General features: G+C 36.5%; 1 protein-coding gene across 7 annotated transcripts in view; it reads left to right on the plus strand.

The window, feature by feature from the left end:
* NSD3 (nuclear receptor binding SET domain protein 3) overlaps window positions 1-27,081 on the plus strand; it is a 115,219-nt gene that overhangs the window by 34,149 nt on the left and 53,989 nt on the right. For all 7 annotated transcript variants that reach the window (XM_040456566.1, XM_040456721.1, XM_040456650.1 and 4 more), the window contains exons 2-5: window positions 10,801-11,519; window positions 20,334-20,405; window positions 21,013-21,175; window positions 26,545-26,699. In XM_040456566.1, the coding sequence (XP_040312500.1) occupies window positions 10,845-11,519; window positions 20,334-20,405; window positions 21,013-21,175; window positions 26,545-26,699 (1,065 nt within the window). In that variant the 5' untranslated portion in view covers window positions 10,801-10,844. The remainder of the gene's footprint in view (window positions 1-10,800; window positions 11,520-20,333; window positions 20,406-21,012; window positions 21,176-26,544; window positions 26,700-27,081) is intronic.

The following is a 27,081-nucleotide window of genomic DNA, read 5'->3' on the forward strand; positions in this document are numbered from 1 at the left end:
ATTGAGATGTTCATAGGATTTTTATCCTTCCATTTTGTTAATGTATACCAGGTTGATTGATTTGTAGATATTGAACATCCTTGCATCTCTGGAACAAATCTCACTTGATTGTGGTGAATGATCTCCTTTTGTTGAATTTGATTTGCTAATCTTTTGTTGAGGATTTTTGGATCTGTATTCATCAGGTATATTGTTCTGTCATTTTCTTCTTTTTCTTTTGTAGTGTCTTGGTCTAGTTTGGCATAGGATAATACTGCCCTTGTAGAATGAATTTGTAAGTATTCCTTCCTCTTCTATTTTTTGGAATAGTTTGAGAAGAATAGGTATTAATTCTGCTTTAAATATTTGGTAGAATTCACCTGTGAAGTGATCTGGTCGTTGACTTTGTTGGGAGTTTTTAGATTATGGGTTGAATTTCATTACATTGGTCTATTCAGATTTTCTTTTTTCTAATCCAGTCTTGGAAGATTCTATGTTCCTAGGAATTTATCCATTTCTTCTAAGATATCTGATTTGTTGCCGCATAGTTTTTCCAGTACTCTATCCTAATGCTTTGTGTTTCTGTGGTGTTGGTTGTTAACTTCTCTTCTTTCATTTCTTTTTTACTAAAAATTTTTTTTTAAATGTTTATTTATTTTTGAGAGAGACAGAGAGTATGTGGGCGGGGGAGGAGCAGAGAGAGAGAGAGGGAGGGAACACAGAATCAGAAGCAGGCTCCAAGCTATGAGCTGTCAGCACAGAGCCTGACATGGGACTCGAACTCACAAACCATGAGATCATGACCCGAGCCGATGTCAGACACTTAACCGACTGAGCCAGCCAGGTGCCCCTCCTCTTTCATTTCTGATTTTATTTATTTGAGTTCTCTCTCTCCTTATTGTCTGGCTAAAGGTTTATCAATTTAGTTTATCTTTTCACAGAACCAGCTCTTAGTTTCATTGGTCTTTCCTACTGTTTTTTTAGTTTCTATTTCATTTATTTCTGCTCTGACCTTTATTGTTTCTTTTTTCTACTAGCTTTGGCTATTTTTTTCTTTTTCTAGTTCCTTTAGAATTAAAGTTAGGTTATCTGTTGAGATTTTTGTTTCTTGTGGTAGGCCTGTCTTGCTATAAATTTGCCTCTTTTGAACCATTGTGTTTCTATTTTAATGTCTCCAGGTATTTTAAAAATTTCTTTCTTGACCCTTTGCTTGTTTAGTAGCATGTTGTTTAGCTTCCATGTGTTTGTATTTTTTGCAGGTGTTTTCTTGTAATTGATTTCTAGTTCTATACTGTTGTGGTCAGAAAAGATGCTGGATATAATTTCAGTCTTCTTAAATGTATTGAGACTGCTTTGTGGCCTAACATGTGATCTGCCGTGGAGAATGTCCCATGTGCCCTTGAAAAGATGTGTATTTTGGCTTTTTTGGCTGGAGTGTTCTATATATATCTGTTGAGTCCATCTGCTTTATCGTGTCATTCAAAGCTACTATTTCCATATTGATTTTGTCTGGATGATCTATCCATTGATGTAGGTGGGTGTTAAAATCTCCTATGATTATAATAATTTGTTGTTGTTATTTGAGAGAGAGAACATGTAAGTGGGGGACAGAGGCAGAAGAATAAAGAGAGAGAGAGACTCTTAAGCGGGTTCCACACTCAATCCAGAGCCCAGTGCAGGGCTTGATCCCATGACCCTGGTAACATGACCTGAGCCAAAATCAAAAGTTGGACGCTCAACCAAATGAGCCACCCAGGTACCTCTAAAGCCCCCTACTACTATTGTGTTACTGTCAAACTTCTCTTTTATGTCTGTTAATTTTTGCTTCATATATTTCCGTCCTTTTATGTTTGGTATATCAAATATTTACAATTGTTACATCCTCGAGTTGTTGTATAACAATGCCTTTGTCATTATGTAATGCCCTTCTTTGTCTCTTGTTATAGTCTTTTAAGGTCTATTTTGTCTGATAGAAGTATTACTGCAGTTTTTTTTTTTCTTCCATTGGTATGGAATATCTTTTTCCACTGCACTTTCAATCTGTATGTGTCTGTGGGTCTTAAGTGAGTCTCTTGTAGACAGCATATAGATAGGTCTTGTTTTCTATCCATTCAGTTGCCTTATGTCTTTTGGGACATTTAGTCCATTTACATTTAAAGTAATTAGTGATAGGTATGTACTTATTGCCAGTTAATTGTTTTTTGGTTGTTCTTGTTCTCTGTCACTTTCTTCTCTGGTGCTTTTTCCCTTGTGATTTGATGACTTTCTTTAGTGTTATGCTTGGATTTCTCTCTCTATTTTTTGTGCATCTATTATAGGTTTTTGGTTTGTGGTTACCATGAGTTTCATGAATAACATCCTATGTGTATGGTTGTTTAAGTTCAAACATATTCTAAGAACACTACATTTTTACTTCCTCTCTCCCATGTTGTATGTATATGACATCATATTTTATATCTTTTTGTTTTGTGTATCCTTTAATTTTTGTAGATATAGTTGATTTTACTACTTTTGTCTTTTAATCTGCATACTAGCTTTATAAGATTGACTACCTTTACTTATGTTTGCTATTACCAGTGAAATTGTTTCCTTTTATAATTTTCTTCTTGTTATACCTTTTTTTCCTGCTTAAAGAAGTCCCTTTAACATTTCTTTTTTCCCTTTTTAACATTTCTTGTAAGGCCAGTTTAGTGGTGATAAACTCCTTTAACTTTTGTTTCTTGGTGAAACTCTTTATCTCTTCTTCAATTCTGACTGATTACTTTGCTATATGGACTATTTTTGGATGTAAGTTTTTTTTTTTCCCCTTTCAGCACTTTGAATATATCATGCCACTCCCTTCTGACCTGCAAAGTTTCTGTTGAAAAATCAGTTGATAGTGTTATGAGGTTTCCTTGTACATAACTATTTGCTTTTCTCTTGATGCTTTTAAGATTCTCTTTCTATTTTTAATTTTTGATATTTTAATGTATCTTGGTGTGGATCTCTTGGATCCATCTTATTGGGGCTTTCTTTGCTTCTTGGACCTGGATGTCTATTTCCTTCCTCAGGTTAGAGAAGTTTTCAGTTATTATTTTTTCAAATAAGTTTTCTGCCCTTTCTCTCTCCTTCTTCTGGGACCCCTATAATGTGAATGTTAGTATGCTTGATGTTGTTCTATTGGTGCCTTAACCTATCCTCATTTTTTAAAAGTTTATTTATTTATTCACTTAAGTAATCTCTGTACCCAACATGGGGCTCAAACTCACAACCTCAAGATTAAGAGTTGCATGCTCTTCCAACTGAGGTAGTCAGGTGCCCCAACCTATTCTCATTTTTAAAAAATTTTGCTGTTCAGTTTGGGTGCTTTCCATTACCCTGTATTCCAGAGATCTCTGATCTGTTCTTTTGCTTCCTCTAATCTGCTCTTGATTCTCTCTAGCATATTTCATTTCAGTTATTGTATTCTTCAGATCTGATTGGCTCTTTTTATATTTTCTGTCTCTTTGTTGAAGTTCTCACTGAATTCATCCACTTTCCTTTCAAGCCTGGTTAGCATCTTTATGACCATTACTTTGAACTCTTTATCAGATAGATTGCTTATCTGTATTTTGTTTAGTTCTTTTTTGGAGGTTTTGTCTTAATTCTTCCACTTGGAACATATTCCTCTGTTTTCTCATTTTGTCTGACTTTCTTTGTTCCTGTGTGTATTATGTAGGTCAGCTATGTTTCCTGGTCTTAAAAAGTAGTTATCTTATGCAGAAGGCATCCTGTAGTGTAGTCCTCCTTGTCACCAGAACCACATTATCTTCTGGCTCCTTGTGTCCTCCTGTTGTGACTGGGCCCTCATTGCGGTGAGTGTGCTGCTGGTGGGTGGGCTGGCCGTTACCCCAGGTATGGGCAATAACCAGTCACAACTACTGCAAGTGCACTGGTGGGCAGTGCTTGACCCATAGGGCAGTGAGGACCCTATGTCCTCAATGAAAGTGCTTGACCCTGGGGACGGGGCTGTCCCCAGGCCTTCTGGCTGCAGTGCAGTCAGTTCCAGCACAGCTGAAGCTATAGTTCAGCTGTAGCTTCTGAGGGCATGCTGGCGGGTTGGACTGGCCCCCTGAAAAGCTGGCTGAGCAGCTTGACCACAACTGTTGTGGGCATGCTGAGGGCAGAGCTGGCTCACCCCTTTCCCTGGGACAGAGGTCACATTGAAGGAGTGTTGGTCCTGGACCATGGCTGCCTGAAGGTTGTGGTGGGGTGGTAGTCATTTTGGGGGGATGTCGCTCCTGATCAAGGCTACCTGCTGGGTGTGGTGGGGTAGGAGCTGCTTTGGAGGGGCCCTAGTTGGGATGGGTGGGTTGGATGGGGCAGGTCCACAGGGGAACTCCAGGGTGGGCAAGTGGTGCTAGCAGGGTAGATGGAGAGTGTCAGAACTGGCTCCTGCAAGTGTCCAGCCAACTAGGCTGAAAGGAGGGCAAGAAAAATGACTCACCAGCACTTCTATTCCTGGAGAAAGCTGTTAACAGATCCCTGCCCTTCTGGCATAGGTCTTAAATCTCAATAAGTCCCCTTCATTATAACTTAGGTATTTTCAAACTGCTGCTTCTGTACTGGGTCTCAGACCAAGTGCTATGGAGTGCTGGCCCTTTAAGAGCAAAGTCTTGGTTTTCTGTAGCCCTCTGGATCTCCCAGAGTTAAACTCTGGATTTTCAATGCCAGACATTATGGGGATTCGTCTTCCTGGTTGCAGGAGGACCCCAGGACCAGGAGTCCCCATTGTGGGGCTTGACCCCTTCCTCAGGGAGGACCTCTGTGCCTGTGATATTCCTCCCACTTGGAGGTCACTGCACCAGGGGTCTGGTTCTTGATCACATGTCTGTGATCCTCCTTCTCATTGTGGCCTTCTCTTTGTGTCTTTAGTTGTGGGCTGATCTGTTAGTCTTCAGGATGTTTTCAGAGTGAGTGGCATGACATGTAGTTGTTGTCGTGGTGTGTCTGTGGAAAAGGGGAGCTCAGGATCCTCCTACTCTGTCATCTTCCCCCATTCTCATGGCTACCATTTTTAATTCCCTTTTTCTTTTCTTAACAGTGTCCTTTGAAAACCAGAAGTTTTAAATTTTGAAGTCCATTTTGTCAATCTTTTCCTTTCATAGTTCATGGTATTTCTTTAGAAAAATCTTTGCCTAACCAGTGGTATATTTTGTCTCATGTTTTACTCTAGAAGTTTTATGGTTTTGTCTTTAGTATTAGGTTTATGAACTAATTTTAGTTATTTTTTTTGTTTAATATAAAGTAAGGGTTGAGGTTCACTTTTTCTATATTGATATTCAGTCAGTTGTTCCAGCCCCGTTTGTTGAAAATGATGTCCTTTCCCCTTGAATAGCCTTGGCACCTTTGTGGAAGATCAGTTGATCATGTAACTATGGATATCAATATTTTAAATATTTGTTTATTATTTTTCATAATGAGCATAACACATTTTTACCAAACAAGGAATTAGTGGGTGGGTAAAGTTATGCTGTAGGTTGATATCCCCAGAAATCTGGCAGGTAAATGGAGATATACTAATTATAAGCCCTTAAAGGACAGGGACTGTTTCTTTCATTTATTAATTGAAGAATATTGAATAAGACATACATGGTCTCTGCCCATCTCTGTCTTCATAGAGCATGCAGTCAAGTAAGGGAGACAGACAGTAAGAATGTATAAACACATGTTTGTATAACATATATTAAGTCTCTATAAAGGAGAAAAAGCAGGCTTAGTCGGTAGAATGAGCATGGGACCTTGGAAGGCCTCTCAGAAAGATTATGTATGTTCAGGTAGCTGGAGTAGCACATGCGAAATTCCTGATTAACAAAGATTAAGTTGGCATATTTGAGAAACTGAAAAGAAGCCCGTGTGTCTCTGCAAACAGAAAGTGTTGGTACGTGACTTTGGAAATGTAAACTGAGGTCTGACTGTGCAGGGGCTTGCTGACCAAGATAAGTAGTCTGGATTTTATTTGAGTGCATTGGGAAGGCACTGAAGGTTTGTTCTTTTGTTTTTGCTTAAGACTATGTATGTCTAGATCAATACATTAAATGTAAGTAGCGGCTCAGAAACCTCCATTATGGTCTTGTCCAGTGTTTATAGCCCGCCACCCCACCCCCTGCCCACCTCCCATTAAGCAAGTACTATTCTGACACATGTCTCCATTATTGTTAGTTTTAACTTTATTCTGTTTTTGAACTTTATATAAATGAAATCACACTGTGAACTATATAAATGGAATCACTGTGTCTGGCTTCTTTCACTGAAAATGACATTGTTGAGAGTCATCCATGTTGTTGAGTGTAGCAATAATTTACTTTTCTTGCTGTATTTTGAGGGATAGTTAAGTGACTGAGTTAGTTTTTAAAAGGTGACTGGCTGTTGTATGGGAAGATAGATTACACCCAGGCAGGAGAAAAAACATGGAGACTGGGAAGGTAACTATGGAATAGACAAAGTGAGGAGCTTGGACTAGCATGAAGAAGAAAAGATACGGAATGAAATAGACAAATATGAAATGTATACTTTGGAGATAAAACTCAGGGAGTTTAGTGATACATTGGGTAAGAGTAAGAATGAGGGTAAGGGATGTATCATAGTCCCAGGTTTCTGGCTTGGCAACTGATAGATGGAGTTTCACTTTTTTTTTTCCTCCTAGGAAGGACTGGAGGAAGGACACATTCAAGTAGAGTAAAAACTGAGTTTATTATTAGGTCTTTTAAGCTGCTTGTGATATATGAGGGAAGCTTCAGACATCCATTTGGATTGTGGCTATGGAGCATATTGGAAAAAAGTACAAAGTAGGGATAGTTTACAGATTATGGGGCAGCTGCCATGTAAAGAGTACTATATTAAGAAGGTTTGAATATCACCATTTTATTCAACTTCTGTTAGCTGTGTGTGTGATTAAGGGCAAACCACTTGATCTTTTTGAGGGCCATTTCTTTACATCTCTAAAATGGGAATAATACTTGGCTTCATAGAGTTAAATAAAGTGTCATATGTGAGCAAGACCACATTTTATAGTTATTTGGACCAGTGGATGCTTGGAAAAGTTTAGTCACGTGTATACAATTTGAGTTGGTAGGAAATTCAGATTATGGAAAACCTTGAAAGGCATGGAAGAAACTTGGTATAATATGGAGCCTTAGAGTTCTTAGTACGGGAATAGATTTATCTAAGTTTGATTTAAGGATACATCTTCTAAATGCTATTCAGGAAGAAGTTAAAGATGAGAAATATCTAGAAAATCAGTTGTCATAGTTGAGGATTAAGGTGCTGAGGGCCTGGCCTGACATGGATGTAGAGATCAAAGAACAAATCAGAGATTTCAGTGGAAGAAACTACAGGATTTGTTCAATGCCTCATTTTATGGCTTAACAGCGGTGGGGGGGGGGGGAGAATCAGTGACTAAGACCATGTGACTAAGGCTTTGAGCTTGGGAAACCAGAAAAATAGTGGAAGCAATGACAAATCTGGGGTAGCCTAAAAGGAAAACTGAGTTAAGGAAAGGACAGTTCATTCAGTTTTGAATGTATGACTCTTATAGTGTGGTTGTCTTTGGGTAGGTGGATATTCTCTGGCAGTTAGATATTGTGGTAAAGACTGTAGAATTAGAAGTTAAGAGATTAATTCTTTTTTGAGTTTAATCACTAATGAGCTTTGTGGTCTTGGAAATTTTAGCATCTCAAATATTAAATGTAGTTGTCTAAAAAATGAAACTAATACCCGCCCTGTCAGCCTTACAGGATTGCTTTGAGGATCAAATAAGAATGCTTATGAAAATACTCTGTAATTGTAAACTCCCATATAATTATAAGGTGCTAATGTTATTTCTTAGTTCAAATTAAAATGAAATACTTGGTTCAGGGCTAGAGAAGAAAAGGAGAAGATACCAAACTTCTTAAAAGTTTGTGTTTGGAAATAAATCGGAAACATCAGAAACCTTAGTCTCTGAATACATATGCCTGAAAACCTCTGTAGACTATAATTTGGGAGACTAATCTGGAAGCTGATCTTGTATATGACAGTTATGAGAACCAAAAACACAGATTGCATCTTGTCAAATGCCAGTATTTAACTTGACTTCAAGTTGGAAGTTCAAAGAACTTTTGAATTCCACCTGTATGGTTGCCCCATGTATGTTTACAGAATTTTAGAACATACCATTCTTATGTCTGTGAGCTGTACATTTTGGCCAAGGTTCCATTTAGGGTAATGTTTCAGTTTTCTTCAGCTATTTGTAAAGAAGTGATTCCTAACATTTATCAGCATTATCAGTATGGTATGTTGGTTGGCATCAGCAACTCTGAAACCAGACTGTTTAGATTAAATCACAGCTCTGTCAATTAATGACTAGACTTGTACACTTGAGCACATCATTTAACCTCTCTTTGCCTCTATTTCTCCATCTGTAATGGGAACTAACCTGAAGGTTTTGGGGAGGATTGAATGTAGTACTGTATGGAAAGCAATTAGAATGGTGCCTGGCACATAAGAAGTGCTATTTAAGTGTTAGTGGTGGTTATTATAGAACAGTTTGTTGTTATTTTGGCAGTGATCAAAGAATAAAGTACGTGAACAAGAGATTTTGATCCTCTCAGAACTTACAGCTGAGAGAAGTGGAAGGGTGTCATGGTAAACATAATGGGCTGTAGAGTTATATTTACTTAGATTCATATAGTAATTCTGCCCCCTTTGCTTTATGGTTTCAGCAAACCACCTAATCCCTCTGAAGCTCAGTTTCTTTGCCTATGAACCAGGAGTCAATGTCTATCCTGCAGAGTTGTTATGAGGATTAAATGAGATAATGTATAAAGTGCTTGACCCAGAGTAGATGCTAAAAAATGAGAGAGTTGTCTAACACCCCCGGTCCCCTGCCATACTGGTATAGAGCGGTATGGGCAGTTTGATTTCCTCTATGCTCTCTTTTTCTTTGCTTGCAATTATAGAACTTCTAAATTTCTTTCCATTTGTTAACAGAGTAAACAGCACCTGTTTAATTGGATATACCTTGAAAAGTGTATTGTCAGCTATCATTTCCCTCTTCCTTTGCTGTTTTGGGTTATGTGCTTTATTATTATGGCAAATCCTACTAGAATCAAGATGGTAGACATTATTAATTGGTCATAGAATTGGCTGCACTGTAGCCTCAAAATCCTTCAGGATAAGAAGCTAAAATCAGCTCATCAGACTCAATACAGTAGAGAAATCTTCTCTGCCTTAGAGCTTTCTAGAAGAAATGTTTATGGGATTATCAAACTAATATCTGAGCTGTCCATTAATCCTCTCTCAAGATATGGGCTTGTCAAACTTTATGACAAAACAGAGTGGTTGTAGAGCATTTCCTGACAGATGTGCTTATCTGTATTACAACATTGTGACACAATATGAGCATCTTTAGGCACCTTCCAGACAGGGTGCAATAATCTTAAGAGCGACTACAATGCAAAGATTGTAATGCAGTGACCCAACTAAGTGTGCATCGGAATCAGCTGGAATGTGGACTTAAAACAGACATGCTGTAGGCCTCCCCCGAGATTTATTGAATCAGATTCATCAGTAAATAGACCTTGACATGTGCATTTTGTAAAACTACCCCAGATGATTCTATTTATGCCGCTGGTTAAAAACAACTCAAATACTGTCAAGAATGTTAGGGAATCAGCTATCCTCATATACTACTGGTATGAGGGTAAATTGATATATAGCACAGCCTATAGAACTGTTTTGCAGTATCTGTCAAAATTTCAAACTTTCCAATAGGAATACATACCTGCACAAAGATCTAGTTTCAAGAAAGTTCCCTGTTGTATAATATCAAACAATTGTGAGCAACTAAGTGATTGTCAGTACACAGATGGTTAAGTACATTGAGTTAAATACCACAAGGAAACTATGTAAAGAATAAGGTATACATGAAACATATACATGCCAAGGTAGAAAGATATCTAGGATATATTGTTAAGTTGAATAAGCAAGTTACAGAATAAACCCTATTTTTAAAATTTTGTATCTAAATATATAGAGAAAGATTTGGAAGAATACTCATCAAAATATTTACAGTGGTTATCCATGACAGAAGAATGGGAATGATGGAGGAGGGAGGCACAAACCTTTCTACTTTTGTGTTTAAAATATTTGCTGGGAACGTGGGTGGCTCAGTCGGTGAAGCATCTGACTTGAGCTGAGGTCGTGATCTCACGGTCTGTGAGTTTGATCCCTGCGTCAAGTACTGTGCTGACAGCTCAGAGCCTGGAGCCTGCTTCGGATTGTGGGTCTCCCTTTCTGTCCCTCCCCCACTCACGCTTTGTCTCTCTCTGTCTCCCAAAAATGAATAAATGTTAAAAAAATTATTTTAAATGTGTGCAATAAGATTTTGTTATTTTTGTAATGATAAAGAGAACCACTGGGCAAAACATGAATGATTTAAAGGAAGCTTGTATGGAACCTAATTTATATGTGTCAAAACATTGCTTACTTTGGAAATACCAATTTTAACCTGAGACTTACAATTTCTAACTTGGGAAACATAAAGGAATGCAAAACAATTTTGGATGTTTGCTAAGAGGATAAAATTTTGTTACTGAAATTGTGAAAGTAATTGAGAGTTTCAAATAGATAAGCATTTAAAGTAAAAGGCATTTACCTTGTATCAGAATTATATTGGCTACTTGTTTTAAAAATCCTTAGTGCTTGTGTATATCTGGATATGGCAATTGAGTACAGGATATTGTAGTGACTTTTTTTTCAATTGATAAGCCTCTAGCCTGTGGGGATATTAACACCTTTTAATCTCCTCTTTTAAAACTTTAGGCCCGATGCGAGAAAGGGAAAGTTAAGGATGCTGGAGCAGAACAATGGATTTCTCTTTCTCTTTCATGCAAGGGATCATGGGAAACACAATTCAGCAACCACCTCAACTCATTGACTCCGCCAACATCCGTCAGGAGGATGCCTTTGATAACAACAGTGACATTGTTGAAGATGGTGGCCAGACACCATATGAAGCTACCTTGCAGCAAGGCTTTCAGTATCCACCTACAACAGAAGATCTTCCTCCACTCACAAATGGCTATCCACCATCGATCAGCATGTATGAAACTCAAACCAAATACCAGTCATATAATCAGTATCCCAATGGGTCAGCCAATGGCTTTGGTGCAGTTAGAAACTTTAGCCCCACTGACTATTACCATTCAGAAATTCCAAACACAAGACCACATGAAATTCTGGAAAAACCTTCTCCTCCGCAGCCACCACCTCCTCCTTCGGTACCACAAACTGTGATTCCAAAGAAGACTGGCTCACCTGAAATTAAACTAAAAATAACCAAAACTATCCAGAATGGCAGGGAATTGTTTGAGTCTTCCCTTTGTGGAGACCTTTTAAATGAAGTACAGGCAAGTGAGCACACAAAATCAAAGCATGAAAGCAGAAAGGAAAAGAGGAAAAAAAGCAACAAGCATGACTCATCTAGATCTGAAGAGCGCAAGTCACACAAAATCCCCAAATTAGAACCAGAGGAACAAAATGTAAGTTGAAACATTTGAAAAATTTTGTAACCTTTCAGATTTACTGGAAGTCCAAGAAATATTTTTCAGTTTTTATCTCTTCAAATATAAATATTCCTGATAACTTCTTTCTTCTAATCCCTAGCAAGGAACTTGGGATGTTATTATAGGTGCTGAGTAAGAAATTTTTTGAATAAATGAATGGACATCATTAGAGGGAAGAAATATTTTTAAGACATCGGACACTAAGAATCTTGCTGCTTACGTTTCTTTGTCTAATAGCTTCACTTATTTCTATTTGCTTATAATAAACTCCTGGTTTCTAAAGATGAAGAAAGGCAGAGAAGATGGTTAATTATATTGTTTTCTTTATTTTGAACTAACTTTTCCCCGGAGAGCTTAGATTTAAACACTCATTACCATTGTATTTGCTACAAAATAATGTGAATAGAGGAACTCTTTGTATTAAAATCAGAGTTAGTATTCATATATATTAAAACTTTAGGTGGACTGTATGTTAACTAAAATTGAAATAAAAAAATCTTCAGGTGGAATTTTTATAAAAGTCATTCTTCATAGGTAACTTAAGATGCATGCTGCCAATTTTTTAAAATATCTCTGAGGTTTCAGTATGAATTTACTTAATAATAGGTATGTAACAGATCAATCCTAGCTTGAATGAAGAGTTTTTAGTTACTATTCTAATACATGGTATGAATTGAAGACATTTCCCAGACATTGATTTGAGAAGAAATAGATATTTTTATAATACTAGTCTGCTTTTCTGTCTGATCTGGTATGCCTGAATAAGTTAATTTATTATCTTCTGTTTAAAGAAATGTTTACTTCATAACCAACTCACCTTTCCCTCAGTAGCTGGGTTCCAGTACTTCATTCAACTCAAATGTGATCATTTTCTAGAGTAAAAGGCCACACTGATTCTAGACTCTCATGAGTCCTGGTGTAATATTTCAGTTTTTCTCATTTTTCTATAGTTTTATTTATTAATTTAACAATACTGTTTAAGTATCTACTCTTAAAGTAGGGCAAGGAATGAAAGTAAAGATGCCTACTTCCAGGTTGCTTATATTCTAGTAAGAGGAGTCAGAAAATACATGCATACTTATGTACATACATTCAAACATACGTATAGTATAGTTTGTATAGTATAGTATAATAGTATAGTATAGTATAGTTTAGGTAGTATTAAGTGCTGTAAAGAAAATAAAACTGGGTAATGAGATAAAGAGTAATTAGAGACACTTTAGCTATTCTGGCGTCTTAGTTCTGCATTTGTAAAATGAAGGCTTTGTAGCTAAGTGTTTTCTGAAATGCCTACATTTCTGAAATCATTTCTTAAATGCCTCACCCCTTGAACTTAGCTCACATAGTATCTTATACAGACTGTATAAGTACAGCCAAGTGAGCACACATTGAGCACATCAATTACTTCATTAAGTAAATGAGTAAATGGAAGGAGAAAAGTTAACTTTTTGCATTCCAGATGCATTCACTGTAGCATTTTTTCCCTAGACCTACAGTGAAAAGGTATGTGATACACTGTGACCTTGGGAATCACAAAAATGCATAAAACCTGAATTTGGTTAAAACCAGAGCTAAAGCTTCGTTCCTGAGAACTGTTTTGTTGGCCCATCTTGCTTTTGCTCTAGACAATCTGGCAGATAGGAGAATATCCAATTTTACTTACTGGGCTAGACTTTTTACCTATTTTGACAAGGTACATTAAAAATATATTTCAAAATAGAAACAGGTCTGGAAGCATTTAGAGGCAGGATAAGACAATCTGCTTACTTTTTATATCCTTTTTATTTTATTGGAATCTAGGAAAATTGAGTGCAATGATATTTAATAGTCCCTTTATAATGAGATTTTAAGTTGTTGTTTTTTTTTTAATTTATTTTGAGAGAGAGAGAGCAGGGGAGGGGCAGAGAGAGGGAGAGAGAATCCCAAGCAGGCTCCACACCACCAGCATGGAGCCCGACATGGGGCTCAAACTCATGAACCGTGAGATCATGACTTGAGCCAAAACCAAGAGTTGGAAGCTTAACCTACTGAGTCACCCAGGCACTCCTAATAGTGAGATTTTAAAGCCCATTCTGTCTTTGTTGGATATGTGCTATGCCTAGCTCTTTGTATCACTTAAACCTTGAGTTAATTGTTATATCCAAGGATTCAAATGATTAGATACAATTTAAAAGTTTTAGTTCATTTTCTTTTTGGTAAATCATGTGGGGCATAGTTTAATATGTCATTATTTAGGATCTTACAGTATCTTGAGGTAAAAGAATATCAATTTGACTGAAGGTATAGATGTAGTATTGATTGCACTAAATATTACCAAGACCATTGCCTGAAAGTTGAGTTTTTGGTGAAAATCCAGGTTTTCCTTCCCCTCCCCCATCCTTTTTGTTCTTGCCCCCTTTCCCTCTCCCCCAATGTTTCTCTCCCTCTTTCTCTTTGTTACTCTCCCTTCACTCCTCCCTTTTCTTCTAAAGAGAAAAATGAGAAGATCTTGTTAGTTGAATTTTGATTAATTAAAATTTATCACACATAGGGGACAGAGCTAAAGAAGTGGGCACCATTAAAGTTGTACTCCATTCTGATAATAGAACTTTAAAGCTAGAGCCTCCCAAGACTCCTGTGAGTGTCATGCTTCACTAAACTATGCAGATGACCAGTAATGTGCACAAAATGATTGGTTTTGTAACTTTGTTTTCTTTTTTTTATTATTAGGTTTCCTTAACTTGAACAACATTTATTTTGTTTCCCTTAGGATAGTTTTTCGTGTTTTAATATTTGACACCGTTGTGCCTCCTCGTTGTTACTAAGGGTCCAAGCACTTGGTGTTTAGCATCGTAGAGGCCTTAGAAATGAAAGGGAAGCCCAAGTGAGAGTCTGCTGACGCAACTGGACAGCTCCCCTCCCCAGATGCTTTAGGGAAGCATAAGGAGAACTGAGTGCTTGGAGGAAAAGTTTGAAATGTCCTTAAGCTGGATTTGTTTTCATATGTATTTTTGTTCCCTAAAAACCCAGTCATAAGTTCTTTTTTGAGCAGTCTCATTTAAAATAATCCTTAATGATTTCACTCACTACTTTTTTCTTTTTTTCTTGGTATTTGATCTATAAGTATCTCCTCCCAGTTCTGGGCTGTTTGGCCTTCTAAAGAGTGGCTGTTATTTGGAACGACCTAAGTATATTTTCTCAACAATAAAATGTGTCCAAACATCTAGGCAGCAGGAGACCTGAGATCACTACTGAAATTGTATATTCTGTAAAGCTGGTGGAGCTGTTTTCCCTCCTATCAAATTAGAAACATGTGAAAATGTTTCTGCATGTCTTCCTCCCTGGCAGGTGTAATGCCTCAGGCATGTGAGCGTAGGCCCTATTCAAACATTGGTCTTCCACCAGCACCACAGTGGGCTTATCCACTAAGACTAGTCTCATTAACTCTTAGCTTGCCATTTTCATTTATAAAAAGCCAAATAGCTTCCGGTCCCCTCAGCACTAAGTTAGAGCTTATATTTGGTTCTAGCCTCAGAGTATTAGGTCTTAAAATTCTTAGAAACTGTTTAAGTGCAAAATGTTCCTTTTGTACAAATGTTTTAACGTTTAAGGTTATGACCTTAAATAGTTATTTAGAAAGTAATACAGAAAGATGCACGAACAATTTACTGCCTTTGAATTTTTCTTTCCACCTTAAATGTTGACATAAATTTTGGTGTTTTAAAAGAATGTGATTTTGCTTAATGTTTTTAAAATTATTAGGGATTAGGAATTCTAGATTTGATGCATATTATTCATTTTAATAAATCTCTTGGGTTTTAATAAAAGTACTAGACCAAATTCTTTAAAAAGGAGTATTTTGGATAATGTAATTTTATTTTAGCTGTTTTCTTAACATTTTTTTTCCTGTTTAAGAAACTTCTTGTTATTTTTTCCTGGAATATAGGTCTTTCCATATGGAATCAACTAAAAATGTAAAAAAGAGGTATATACCCATAAAATCAAAAATTTAAAACTAAGGAGAGCTAACTCACTGTCATCTTTTTCTCAGAGTCTCTCTTCCTAACGCAACACTGTTAGTACCAAAAGGTATTTCTTGTCCTTACTTGATTTAAATCTCTTTTAAGCTTATCTATCCTTTGAACAACTAATGGAAAATGGATATTATACCCAGAAGTATTTTATCTGTTGGCATTTTCTGACTCATTTTTCTTGACTCCTAAGCATTTGACTTCCAGTGACCATTTTGTCTTAAAAACTTCCCTTAATTGGTGTTTGTGATACTATGCTATCTGTTTATCTTCTTACCCTTTTTTTTGAGCTCAAATCGTAGATCTCTAAATGCCTACTAGATATTTCTATTTTGCCCATGTATTAGCATATCTTGCAATGTATATTTCCTTTTTATCATTTCAGCATCCTTATTTGACTTTCTTATTTTTCTTTCTTTTATATAGTCTTGAAAGCTTAGAATAAATCTTAAGCTTGCTTCTCTCCCTTGCCATTGTTTTCCTTTTAAAATGGCTGTATAAACAATTTTAGTTCTGTGAAAGTGATTTTAACAGTGTTTCAAGCTAGCCTGAAGTTGAAAAGCAAGCATTCTGGAACAAACCAAAACAATCAAAAAAAGATAAGGCATTTGAGGGGTGCCTGCGTGGCTCAGTCAGTTGAGGGTCCGACTTCGGCTCAGGTCATGATCTCGTGGTCCGTGGGTTCGAGCCCCACGTCGGGCTCTGTGCTGACAGCTCAGAGCCTGGAGCCTGCTTCTGATCCTGGGTCTCTCTCCCCCACTCTCACTTTGTCTCACTCTGTCTCTCAAAAAAAAATAAATGTAAAAAAAATTTTTTTTTTAAAAAAGATAAGGCATTTGAATAATAAACAGTTTTGAAGGAAATCCTTGTCTTTAATCCAGAAAGGGAAGAATGTTAATGGGCTTCAGACCAGTTCTTACAATAATAGTAGGATTTTGTTGTGTGGCAAAGATGAGTCACTTCTTATCTGTCTGCCCTCAAAAGGAGTCACAGAGATCCCTTACACCCAGACATCATGAAGAGTGAGTGTGCGGAGGAGGACAACTCACTTTCTTAGCGGCATATGTGCTTCCTCAAGCGGTCTTGTTTTCCTGCAGTAGCTGAAGAATGAGAAGTTAAGGTGAAGGCTTAAGCTGTATCTGTAGATTGAAGTGAAGCTACTGAAAGGGACTATGCAAATGTGGACAGTATTTCCAAACTGCTTTATTATTATACCAGTGATCAGGAAGACAGTTTCCACTTGAACACAGATTTTTCTTTCCTTGCTCAATGAGTGTGTCCTATTGGATTATGTGGTACCACCACAGACACATCTGACAGCGAATTTTGTGCCCATTGACAAGTTGCCACTACCTTTTTTCACCTGGGCTGTTTTCAGTAACCTAATTAAACATTCTGCTTCTCCTCTTGCTTCTATTTTCCGCATAATAGTTAACATGATCTTTAATGCATAAAGTGGTGTGTGTTACTTCTCTACCTAATCCTCTTCAGTAGCTTTTTACTGCACTTAAGATAAAACATTTGAATATACTTGTGAGGCCCTCATAATGTACCCTGTCTCCCCTCTCTCATCATGTAACCTCTCTCTCCTTTGGGCAATTAAGTCAGTTGTAATGGCCTTCCTACCATTACAATTTCCTACCATGAAATTTCTACCTTTTTTTTCTTAATTAAAAAAAATTTTTTTTAATGCTTTTATTTATTTTTGAGAGAGAGAGAGAGAGAGACTGAGTGCAAGCAGGGGGAGGAGCAGAGAGAGAGACACACAGAATCTGAAGCAGGCTCCAGGCTCTGAGCTGTCAGCACAGAGCCGGACGTGGGACTTGAACTCATGAACCACAAGATCATGACCTAAGCCGAAGTCGGACGTTCAACCGACTGAGCCACCCAGGCACCCCTCTTAAATTTTTTTAATGTTTACTTTTGAGAGAGAAAGAGAGAGAGACACACACACACAGAGAAACAGAGCATGAGTGGGGGAAGTACAGAGAACGAGGAAGACACAGAATCTGAAGCAGTCTCCAGGCTCTGAGCTGTCAGCATAGAGCGTGATGTAGGGCTCGAATTCACGAACAATGAGATCCTGACCTAAGCCGAAGTTGGAGGCTTAACTGACTGAGCACCCAGACCCCCTGAAATTTCTACCTTTTTAAATCCCAGGAACTGCACACATGCCATGACTTCATTCTGGAATGTTCTTCCCACTTTTTACTAGACTATTCATCCTTTGATTCTCAGATTACAATTTACTTTTTCAGAAAGGCCTTTCTTGACCTTCATATTTAAAGATGCACCCCCCCTTTATTTCTCTTCATACATTTACATTGTATAAGTGTATGTTTTTATTTGTTTAGTGTCTGTCTGTCCTACCCAACTGTAAGCTCTTTGAGGTGATGGATCAAATCTATTAGTTTCATCATTGCATACCCACCTTCTAGAACAGTGCCTGGAAATTCATAGGCAGTGTTGAGTAAATTACTGATACTTGGAGTTTAGGGTATTAGTCTGGCTTATCATTTCCTTGTAGTTAAAAATCTTTCTACAATTTTTAAAAAAAAAAATTTTTTTTTTCAATGTTTATTTATTTTGGGGACAGAGAGAGACAGAGCATGAATGGGGGAGGGGCAGAGAGAGAGGGAGACACAGAATCGGAAACAGGCTCCAGGCTCTGAGCCATCAGCCCAGAGCCTGACGTGGGGCTCGAACTCACGGACCACGAGATCGTGACCTGGCTGAAGTTGGATGCTTAACCGACTGCGCCACCCAGGCGCCCCTCTACAATTTTTTATTTAATAAAACTTTATTTTTACTGGTATTACAACAGTGTCCTGAATTAATTGAATTGACAATTTTAAGTAGCTTCTAGAATTACTCATATTTTTAAATTGGAACTAAGACCTAATTTGATACATATATCTTTCTTTATGCCATCTAAATTAAATTCTGTTCTTTGACAAGTGAGAAGTTTTTTAAATCTTTTTTTTTTTTTTTTTAACATTTATTTATTTCTGAGACAGAGAGAGAGAGAGAGCATGAACAGGGGAGGGGCAGAGAGAGAGGGAGACACAGAATCCGAAGCAGGCTCCAGGCTCTGAGCTGTCAGCACAGAGCCCGACGTGGGGCTCGAACCCACGGACCGCGAGATCATGACCTGAGCCGAAGTCGGACGCTTAACCGACTGAGCCACCCAGGCGCCTCTTAAATATCTTTTTAATTATAAAAGTAATATGCTTTATACAGAAAGTACCAATAACACAAAAATATAGATCTTCCTGGAGCACCTGGGTGGCTCAGTGGGTTACATGTCTGACTCTTGGTTTCAGCTCGGGTCATGATCTCATCAATCTGAGAGTTCGAGCCTCAGGCTCAGTGCTGACAGTGCAGAGCCTGCTTGGGATTCTCTGTCTCTCCATCTCTATGCTCCTCCTCCATTCACACTGTCTCTGTCTCTCTTAAAATAAATAAATAAATAAACTTAAAATCTATATAGATAGATAGATCTTCCTTCACCATTTCCCTAATCTCATTCCCCAAAGATAACTACTTTTATCAATTTGATATAAAATGTATCAAATACTTTTCAAGGCATATACAGACTATTTTAAAATAAAAAGTTGGAAGATGTTGATAGATATGTAGATTACTGACATGGAATAGTGCTATACTTACTATCCTCTGCTTAGATTTTCTCATTTTGTTTTCTGTAAATAGTTCCCTAAAATATAATTGCTCAATTGAAGAGGGACATATTTTGAAGTTTGATAGATATTTCCAAATTGTCTTCCCTAAGGGTTCCAGAAAAAGAATTTTTAAGTAACCTATTTGTTGATTTTATGATTAGAAAAATAATGTTTATCATAGACAATTTGACAAATACAGAAAAGCACACCAAAAAAAAAATCACTTTTTCCATCACCTGGTGGTATTCTAGTTTTTCTTTCTGTGTACTTAGAAAAAATTATTTTTCCAAGATTGGAATCATACTATACAGATTGGTTTGCAATTTGCTGTTTTCAAAAAATGTTATATTATTTTCTCATGTCCGTATATATATATACATATATATATATATATATATATTTTTTTTTTTTAAAGATCTTATTTTTAAGTAATCTCTACACCCAACATAGGGCTCAAACTCACAACCCTAAGATCAAGAATCACATGCTTCACTAACTGAGCCATCCAGGCACCCCTTCCATGTCATTTTAAAATTCATTTATATTTCTTCGCTATCTAGTTATAATGTATTTAACTAATTTATGTTACTAGACATTTAGATTGTTTTCTAATTTGCTTTTATAAATAGGACTGGTGTGCATATCTGTGTGTGTGTATATATTTATACCTCTCCACGCTTTTTCAACATACATATGTATTTAGAAGTGGAACTTCTGGAACAGAGTCTTAAAATTTAAGGCTTTTCATTCATGCCAGATTGCTCTCCAGGAAAATTCCAAGTTATATCTTACTAGCAATCTCAGAGTACTCATTTTTCTGCACCCTGTTAGGTCTAAAAAAATAAATACATAAATAAAATAAACAAATTAAGTTTTAGAAGTGATGAAATAAGAAATGAGAGATACAGCTATGGCGTGGAATAGACCATGAATGTTAAGACATCGTGCACTGCATACGTTGTATTCTTACTACCTACATTATCCAGTTAATAAATGTCCTTTATTCTCTTTGTGATTTAGTTTTGATCCTTTTTTGTGTATGTCACTATTCTTTGGTTGGCTGCCATTTTATTTTTTTTAATCTATACCTTTTCACCTAGAGACCAAATGAGAGGATTGACACTGTGTCAGAAAAACCAAGAGACGATCCAGTACTAAAAGAGGAACCCCCGGTGAGTTATTATATTGAATACTGTCTAATCAAGTATGGTGTGAGAAGGTGAAAGCAGGGTGATTAAAATATAACACATGTTTACATATATTATTATAGTTCCATACTTCTGGATTTCCAAAATTATACTGAAATAAATCTTGGAGCTGGTTTAAGAGGTAGATACTTTCAGTGAATTATTCTCCTTTTCAAAACTATGACCACTTTTTCTTATCAAAGTATAATCAACATGTAGCATTGTATTAGTTTCAGGTGTACAACATATTGATTTGATATGTGTATACATTGCAAAATTATCACCTCAATATGTGTAATTACCATCTGTCACCATACAAAGTTACAAAAATATTTTTATGACACCTTTTTAATGGATTATGTGAATTCTCAAGGTCTCTTATCGATAAGACATCAAGAATATCAGTCCTATTTTCAATATTTGGAGTGAAGCTTATTGTTTTTCTTCTCTTCCTTTTTGCTAGTTATGGATAGGTATCAGGGAAAATATAATTGAAGATAAATTTTACTAGGTTAACATGTTTAATGTACTTGTACATAATGTCTTTTTTTAACTTTGTCTGCTAATGAAGTTTTATGACCTTTTCCTGTAGGTTCAGCCAATATTATCTTCTGTTCCAACAACAGAAGTGTCAGCCGGTGTTAAGTTCCAGGTTGGCGACCTTGTTTGGTCTAAGGTGGGAACCTATCCTTGGTGGCCTTGCATGGTTTCAAGTGATCCCCAGCTCGAGGTTCATACCAAAATTAACACAAGAGGTAACTAAAGGCATAAATAGATATTAAATAAAAGGTGGGGGGAGGATTGAATCTTAAATATTGTATATAAGAGTGTGCACATAATATACCATCTGACACCAAAATATCAGGGCTTTTTTATGTTTATTTTTGAGAGAGAGAGACAGAGACAGAGACAGAGACAGAGCACAAGTGGGGAAGAAGAGAGTGAGGGAGACACAGAATCTGAAGCAGGCTCCAGGCCCGAGCTATCAGCACAGAGCCCCACACAGGGCTTGAACTCACCGACTGTGAGATCATGACCTGAGCTGAAATCGAATGCTTAACCAACTGAGCCACCCAGGTGCCCCCAAAATATCAGTTTTTAATTACTAGTGATAGAATTCTGGTCATCTTAATGGGCAGAAAGCCTCTACACCTGAGACAGTCCTTGTTTTCCCCTTTTACCACTCTGCATTTTATAATTTCTTCGTGCTGCTTCTTTAAAAAACCTTTATCTGACTGACCTCTCATATGAATTCCAAAAGAAAGCAGATGGGTAAGTAATAAGATGTCTTATATGAGCTTAGTGGGCATTTGGGCCATGCTTTCTCGCTGTACGTTTTATTTCATCATTGACTACTATGGATAGTAATTTTTTACCCACATAGTGTTTTCAATCCTGATGAAATTTTCACAATGCTTTTTTTGCCTCCTTCAATCCATTTTTTAATCTGTAAATTTACTGAGACATCCTTATAAATTCAATACAACATAGATGTACAGCTTGAATCTAGCTATTTAGCATAGAATCCTACCTTAGGAATATTAATGTTAAGAAAAAGATGTTTTCTAACTTTTCTCCATTTCTTTTCATGGGTTTGACCAAAACATGTTGACTAGATTATTGAGATTCTAGAATTTGGAATGGACTTGCTTAGTTAGCCAGAGAAAGGTTTGAGCTTGGAATTTATTTCTGGATATTTGTTTTGTGAACTCACTCTTGTTACATGTTGAGTTCCTTATTGTTTGTGACAACTCTGCACCTATTTTTCTCTTTAAAATTTCTTTCTTGCTTCCTGTTCATTGTTATGAAAAGAAAAAATGTCTACATAAGTCTTGCAAGTCAGATTTGTGACAAGATCAGCCATATCTATAACTTTTGTGCTACATAGCCAGTAATCTGCCCTGGTACAGGAGGCAATTATCTGTCATTATAACCTGCTAATTAAAGGTTGGGTAACTGGAAGCATCAATGGAGCAGACGTAAAAAAACAAAAACAAAAAAAACCCAGCATTGTGGAATGTCTACTTTTGTGGAGGGCACTATGTTAAGCATTTCTCTTATGTATTTTATGCAGTCCACATAGCAGCAACACTATGAAGTAGGTACTATTATTATCCTTATGTTTTGAATAAGTAAATAGAGTTTCAGAGAGACATATCCAGAACCTCCACTCTTAAACATACTGTGTATTGAAAGGAAAGTTAATTGAATTCACCTAGTCATAATTTACTAAGGTTGGAGGAAGGCAGTCAGTCCTAGTTCTTTCATTTATTACTTATTACTCAGAGTGTTGGACTAGTAATCTCTGAAATACCTTGAAGGTTTAATAATCTATGATTTTATGAATGGGAGAGGAAAGGGACAAGGATTTCCCAAAAGGAGCAAGCTGCCTTCTTTTCTTAAAAGTTTTATTTTAATTCCAGTTAACATACAGTGTTATATTAGTTTCAGGTGTACAATATAGTAATTCAGCATTTCCATACATCACCCAAAGCTCATCACAAGTGCACTCCTCAATCTCCATCACCTATTTAACCCATCCGCCCCCCACCTCCCCTCTGATAACAAATCAGTTTGTTCTCTATAATTAAGAGTCTGTTTCTTGATTTGTCTCTCTCTTATTTTTTTCCCTTTGCTTGTTTTGTTTCTTAAATTCCATGTATGAGTGAAATCACATGGTATTTGTCTTTCTCTAACTGACTTATTTTGCTTAGCATATTACCCTCTAGCTCCATCCATGTCATTGCAAATGGCAAGGTTTCATTCTTCTTGATGGCTGAGTATTATTCCATTGTATATATATACCGCTTCTTCTTTATCCATTCATCAATTGATGGATACTTGGGCTGCTTCCATATCTTAGCTATTGTAAATAATGCTACTATAAACATAAGGGTGCATGGATCCCTTTGAATTAGTATTTTTGTATTCTTTGGGTAAATACCCAGTAGTGCAATTGCTGGATCATAAGGTAGTTCTGTTTTTAAGGAATCTCCATGTTTTTGAGGAATCTCCATATTTTTTTCCAGAGTGGCTGCACCAGTTTGCAATCCCACCAACAGTGTAAGAGGGTTCCCCTTTCTCCGCATCCTTGCCAGCACCTGTTGTTTCTTGGGTTGTTAATTTTAGCCATTCTGACAGGTGTAAGATGATAGTTCATTGTAGTTTTTGATTTGCATTTCCTTGATGATAAATGACGATGAGCATCTTTTCTTGTGTCTTTTAGGGCCAAACCTTTTTAAATAACATAATCCATGTACCTATCTGGGCTTCTAGAGCTGAGATATTATTATCATGTGATAATTATCAAGCTCTTTAATTCTCTCCCGTTAGAGCATGCTTCTGAGATTATATAGTTTCACCTGTAGTTACTTTATGAAAACCTGCTAATTTCAGCTTTTTTATGCGATATAAGTGAAAGCACAATTTATGCTGCATCTGTGTTTCAAAGGAAGTGTTTCAGTTTAGTTTTATGAATTAATCTAATTTGGTATCCCCTAGACAATCTTCTACTTTACTGCTGGAAGAACTGATTTTGTTTGCATTATTGAGAAAACTGGAATTCTGAGAACTTAGAAATTTTTAAAAATTTAAATTAATTAAAAGTGTATTCTGATATTTTTAATGTTCTTTTTCTGCAGTAGTTTTTAAAATAACCGCTTTTTGATATATGCATTACATGCCAATTCCGTGCAATTCAGTGATTTTTTAGTACATTTACAGAGTTGTGCAGCCAGCATTACATCTAATTTTATTTATTTATTTTTTATAAAGTATTTTTTTAATGTTTATTTATTTATTTATTTTGAGAGAGAGAGAGTTTGTGCATGCACTTAGAGAGAGAGGGAGAGAATCCACGCTGACAACATGGAGCCCAATGCAGGACTGGAACTAACCAACCATGAGATCATGACCTGAGTTGAAATCAGGAGTCAGACACTTACCAACTGAGCCATCCAGGCACCCCTCTACATCTAATTTTAGAACATTTTCAGGGTGCCTGGGTGGCTCGTCGATTGAGTGTCTGAATCTTGATTTCCACTTAGGTCATGATCCCAGGGTGGTAGAATTGAGCCCCATGCTGTACTCCAGGCTGAGCACGGAAACTGCTTAAGATTCTCTCTCTCTCTCTCTCTCTCTCTCTCTCTCTCTCCCTCTCCCTCTCCCTCTCTCTCTCCCTCTCCCTCCCCCACCCCCACCCCCACCCCCGCCTTCTCCCCCTCTTCCTGTCCCCCTCTTCCCCGCTTTCACATGCGTGCTCTCTCTCTCTCTCTAAAATAATAATAATCTATTATATGTTATCATTATGTTTTTATGAAAAATAACTATTTTCTCAAAAATATTAATGAGGAAGAAGAGTATCATTTTACATTGTTACAAATCTCTTTAATGTCTGACTTAAGTGAAGATACTAGATACTCATATCTGCCTATACATTCAGTCTGTTATGATTTGTTGTTTTGGTTGAAATATATGAAGATGATCTGGCCTCAGGTGCGTAGTCAGAAAGGGATAGTGTATTTTAATAGCCTTTTTAGATAATTGTGGATATATTTCTCTGATATTATACCCATACTCAACAAGTGGTGGGTAAGTTGGAATAGAGAGCCTAAAATTGTATCAATAAACTTTTTGCACTTTGTTACATTAGAATCCGTTGGTTCTGTCTTGCACTTTGAATGAATCTTTTACTTTACATGATTTTGTAATATCATTTATTGGCCACTTAAAAAATATTGGTTTTACCAAGTGAGACATATCTTCCAAATGTTGACACATTCCTCTATAGATGTATTTTTAAATCATATTAGTTTACATGACCAGTTATTTCATCAGAAAATTCTTTGATTATTGGGAATTTGGAAGACTCACAGGGATAAATACTGGTTTTGCAAAATTCTAATTTTTGCTTGAAAGATCAAATTTTATTATTGGCACAAGTAGTGTCAGTTGATTTCCTTGAAAGAGCAAACTTGCTTTTGAGGAAATATCTGCCAGATGCTCAATTTCAAATAATCATAGGTTTTCTGCCAGTCATTCTTTGAAATATGGTGTTTTGTGAAAAAGTGGCCAGTGACCTTGCAATTCAAACAACCGCACAGGTTCTTTTCCTCAAGATAACTGTCACACTTCAGTATGTACTTTATGCATTCTTCCCGTTTTATCACACAGAATATTAAAGACATGTATCCAAGGGTTGAGATTTAGTAAAATTAATCATTTTTTACTGCATCATGAAGGACATTAAATAAAACTGGCTTTTTTTTTTTTTTTTTTTAACTGCCAGTATGTGGTTGTGAAGAATGTGATACTAGTATAGTTTGGTGTCACTCTCTGGTTTTATTTTTGCTAACATGCCAGCAGTCTTATCTGCAATTGTTCCTGTAGTATTAAGTGCAAATGTCAACAAAGTGAAACAATAATAACATCTTGGTATTATTATAAAGATAGTTTTGACCTTACAGGATCCGTGAGTCTGTGGCCTCTTCCCCTCCCCTGTTTGTATAGCGCACTTTTATATGTCCAGAAAAGCAATTTGACCAGCATTCATTCATTCATTTTTGAGAGAGAGAGAGAGAGAGAGAGAGAATGGGAGAGGGGCAGAGAGAGAATCCCAAAAAGGCTCTGTGTTCTCTGCATTGAGCCAGATGCAGGGCTCAAACTCACCAACCATGAGATCATAACCTGAGCCGAAATCAAGAGTCAGACGTTTAACCAACTGCCACCCAGGCGCCCCTGACAGGCACTTTTAAAGTCCAAGAAAATATGTTATACATTTTGGGAAGGAAGAAAATATTTATTTAGACACAGATTTGTTTGTAAAAAGGTTTAAGACAAGGAAAAGTAAGTTGTGTAACCAAGATAAAAAATCTGATAATTAGCAGAATTTCTGATTTCCTTTCTCTTAAAACTTGCTGTACTAATTTTAATCATTTGGGAGTGATTTTTTACAGTAACTATTAGTTGTGTAATTGGCTGGTGTTGGATTATATCTTTGAACAATGCAAAGTGTACAAGTTTTAATAGGAGTAATGCTAGGGAACCTGGCTTAGGTTCACATTTTTGGCAGAGTATATGTGGATGCTTATGGTCTGAAATGCTTAGTAAGAATTTTTTCTTACAGGTGCCCGGGAATATCACGTCCAATTTTTTAGCAACCAGCCAGAGAGGGCCTGGGTTCATGAAAAGCGAGTACGAGAGTATAAGGGTCATAAACAGTATGAAGAATTATTGGCTGAAGCAACCAAACAAGCCAGCAATCACTCTGAGAAACAAAAGGTAACTGACAACGTATTAACATTACCAATCAAATATAGTTGTTAGGGAACTTAATAATTTAGTAGAATTTTTCATACTTAAATTCAGACAGTTAGAATGATTTGTTATTTTAACCTAAGTTCAGTTTTAATAACTTATTTTTATGTTGGTAAGTTTTATATTTCATATAAACAACATCAGAGTACTATTAAGAACTTGAACTCTGCTTAATACATTGTTGGATTCTATTTTGAATTGAATTACTGTACATAAGACTAGAAGATGCTAGTGAAATGTTGATTTTGCCAGGGAATTTTATTCTTTTTCCTATTTTTTTTAATTTATTTATTTTTATTTATTTTTTTTTAATTTTTTTTTCAACGTTTTTTATTTATTTTTGGGA

Source organism: Herpailurus yagouaroundi, unplaced genomic scaffold (genome assembly GCF_014898765.1).
Source record: "Herpailurus yagouaroundi ecotype Mexico unplaced genomic scaffold, PumYag 28, whole genome shotgun sequence".
In the NCBI taxonomy this organism is placed as follows: Eukaryota; Metazoa; Chordata; class Mammalia; order Carnivora; family Felidae; genus Herpailurus; species Herpailurus yagouaroundi.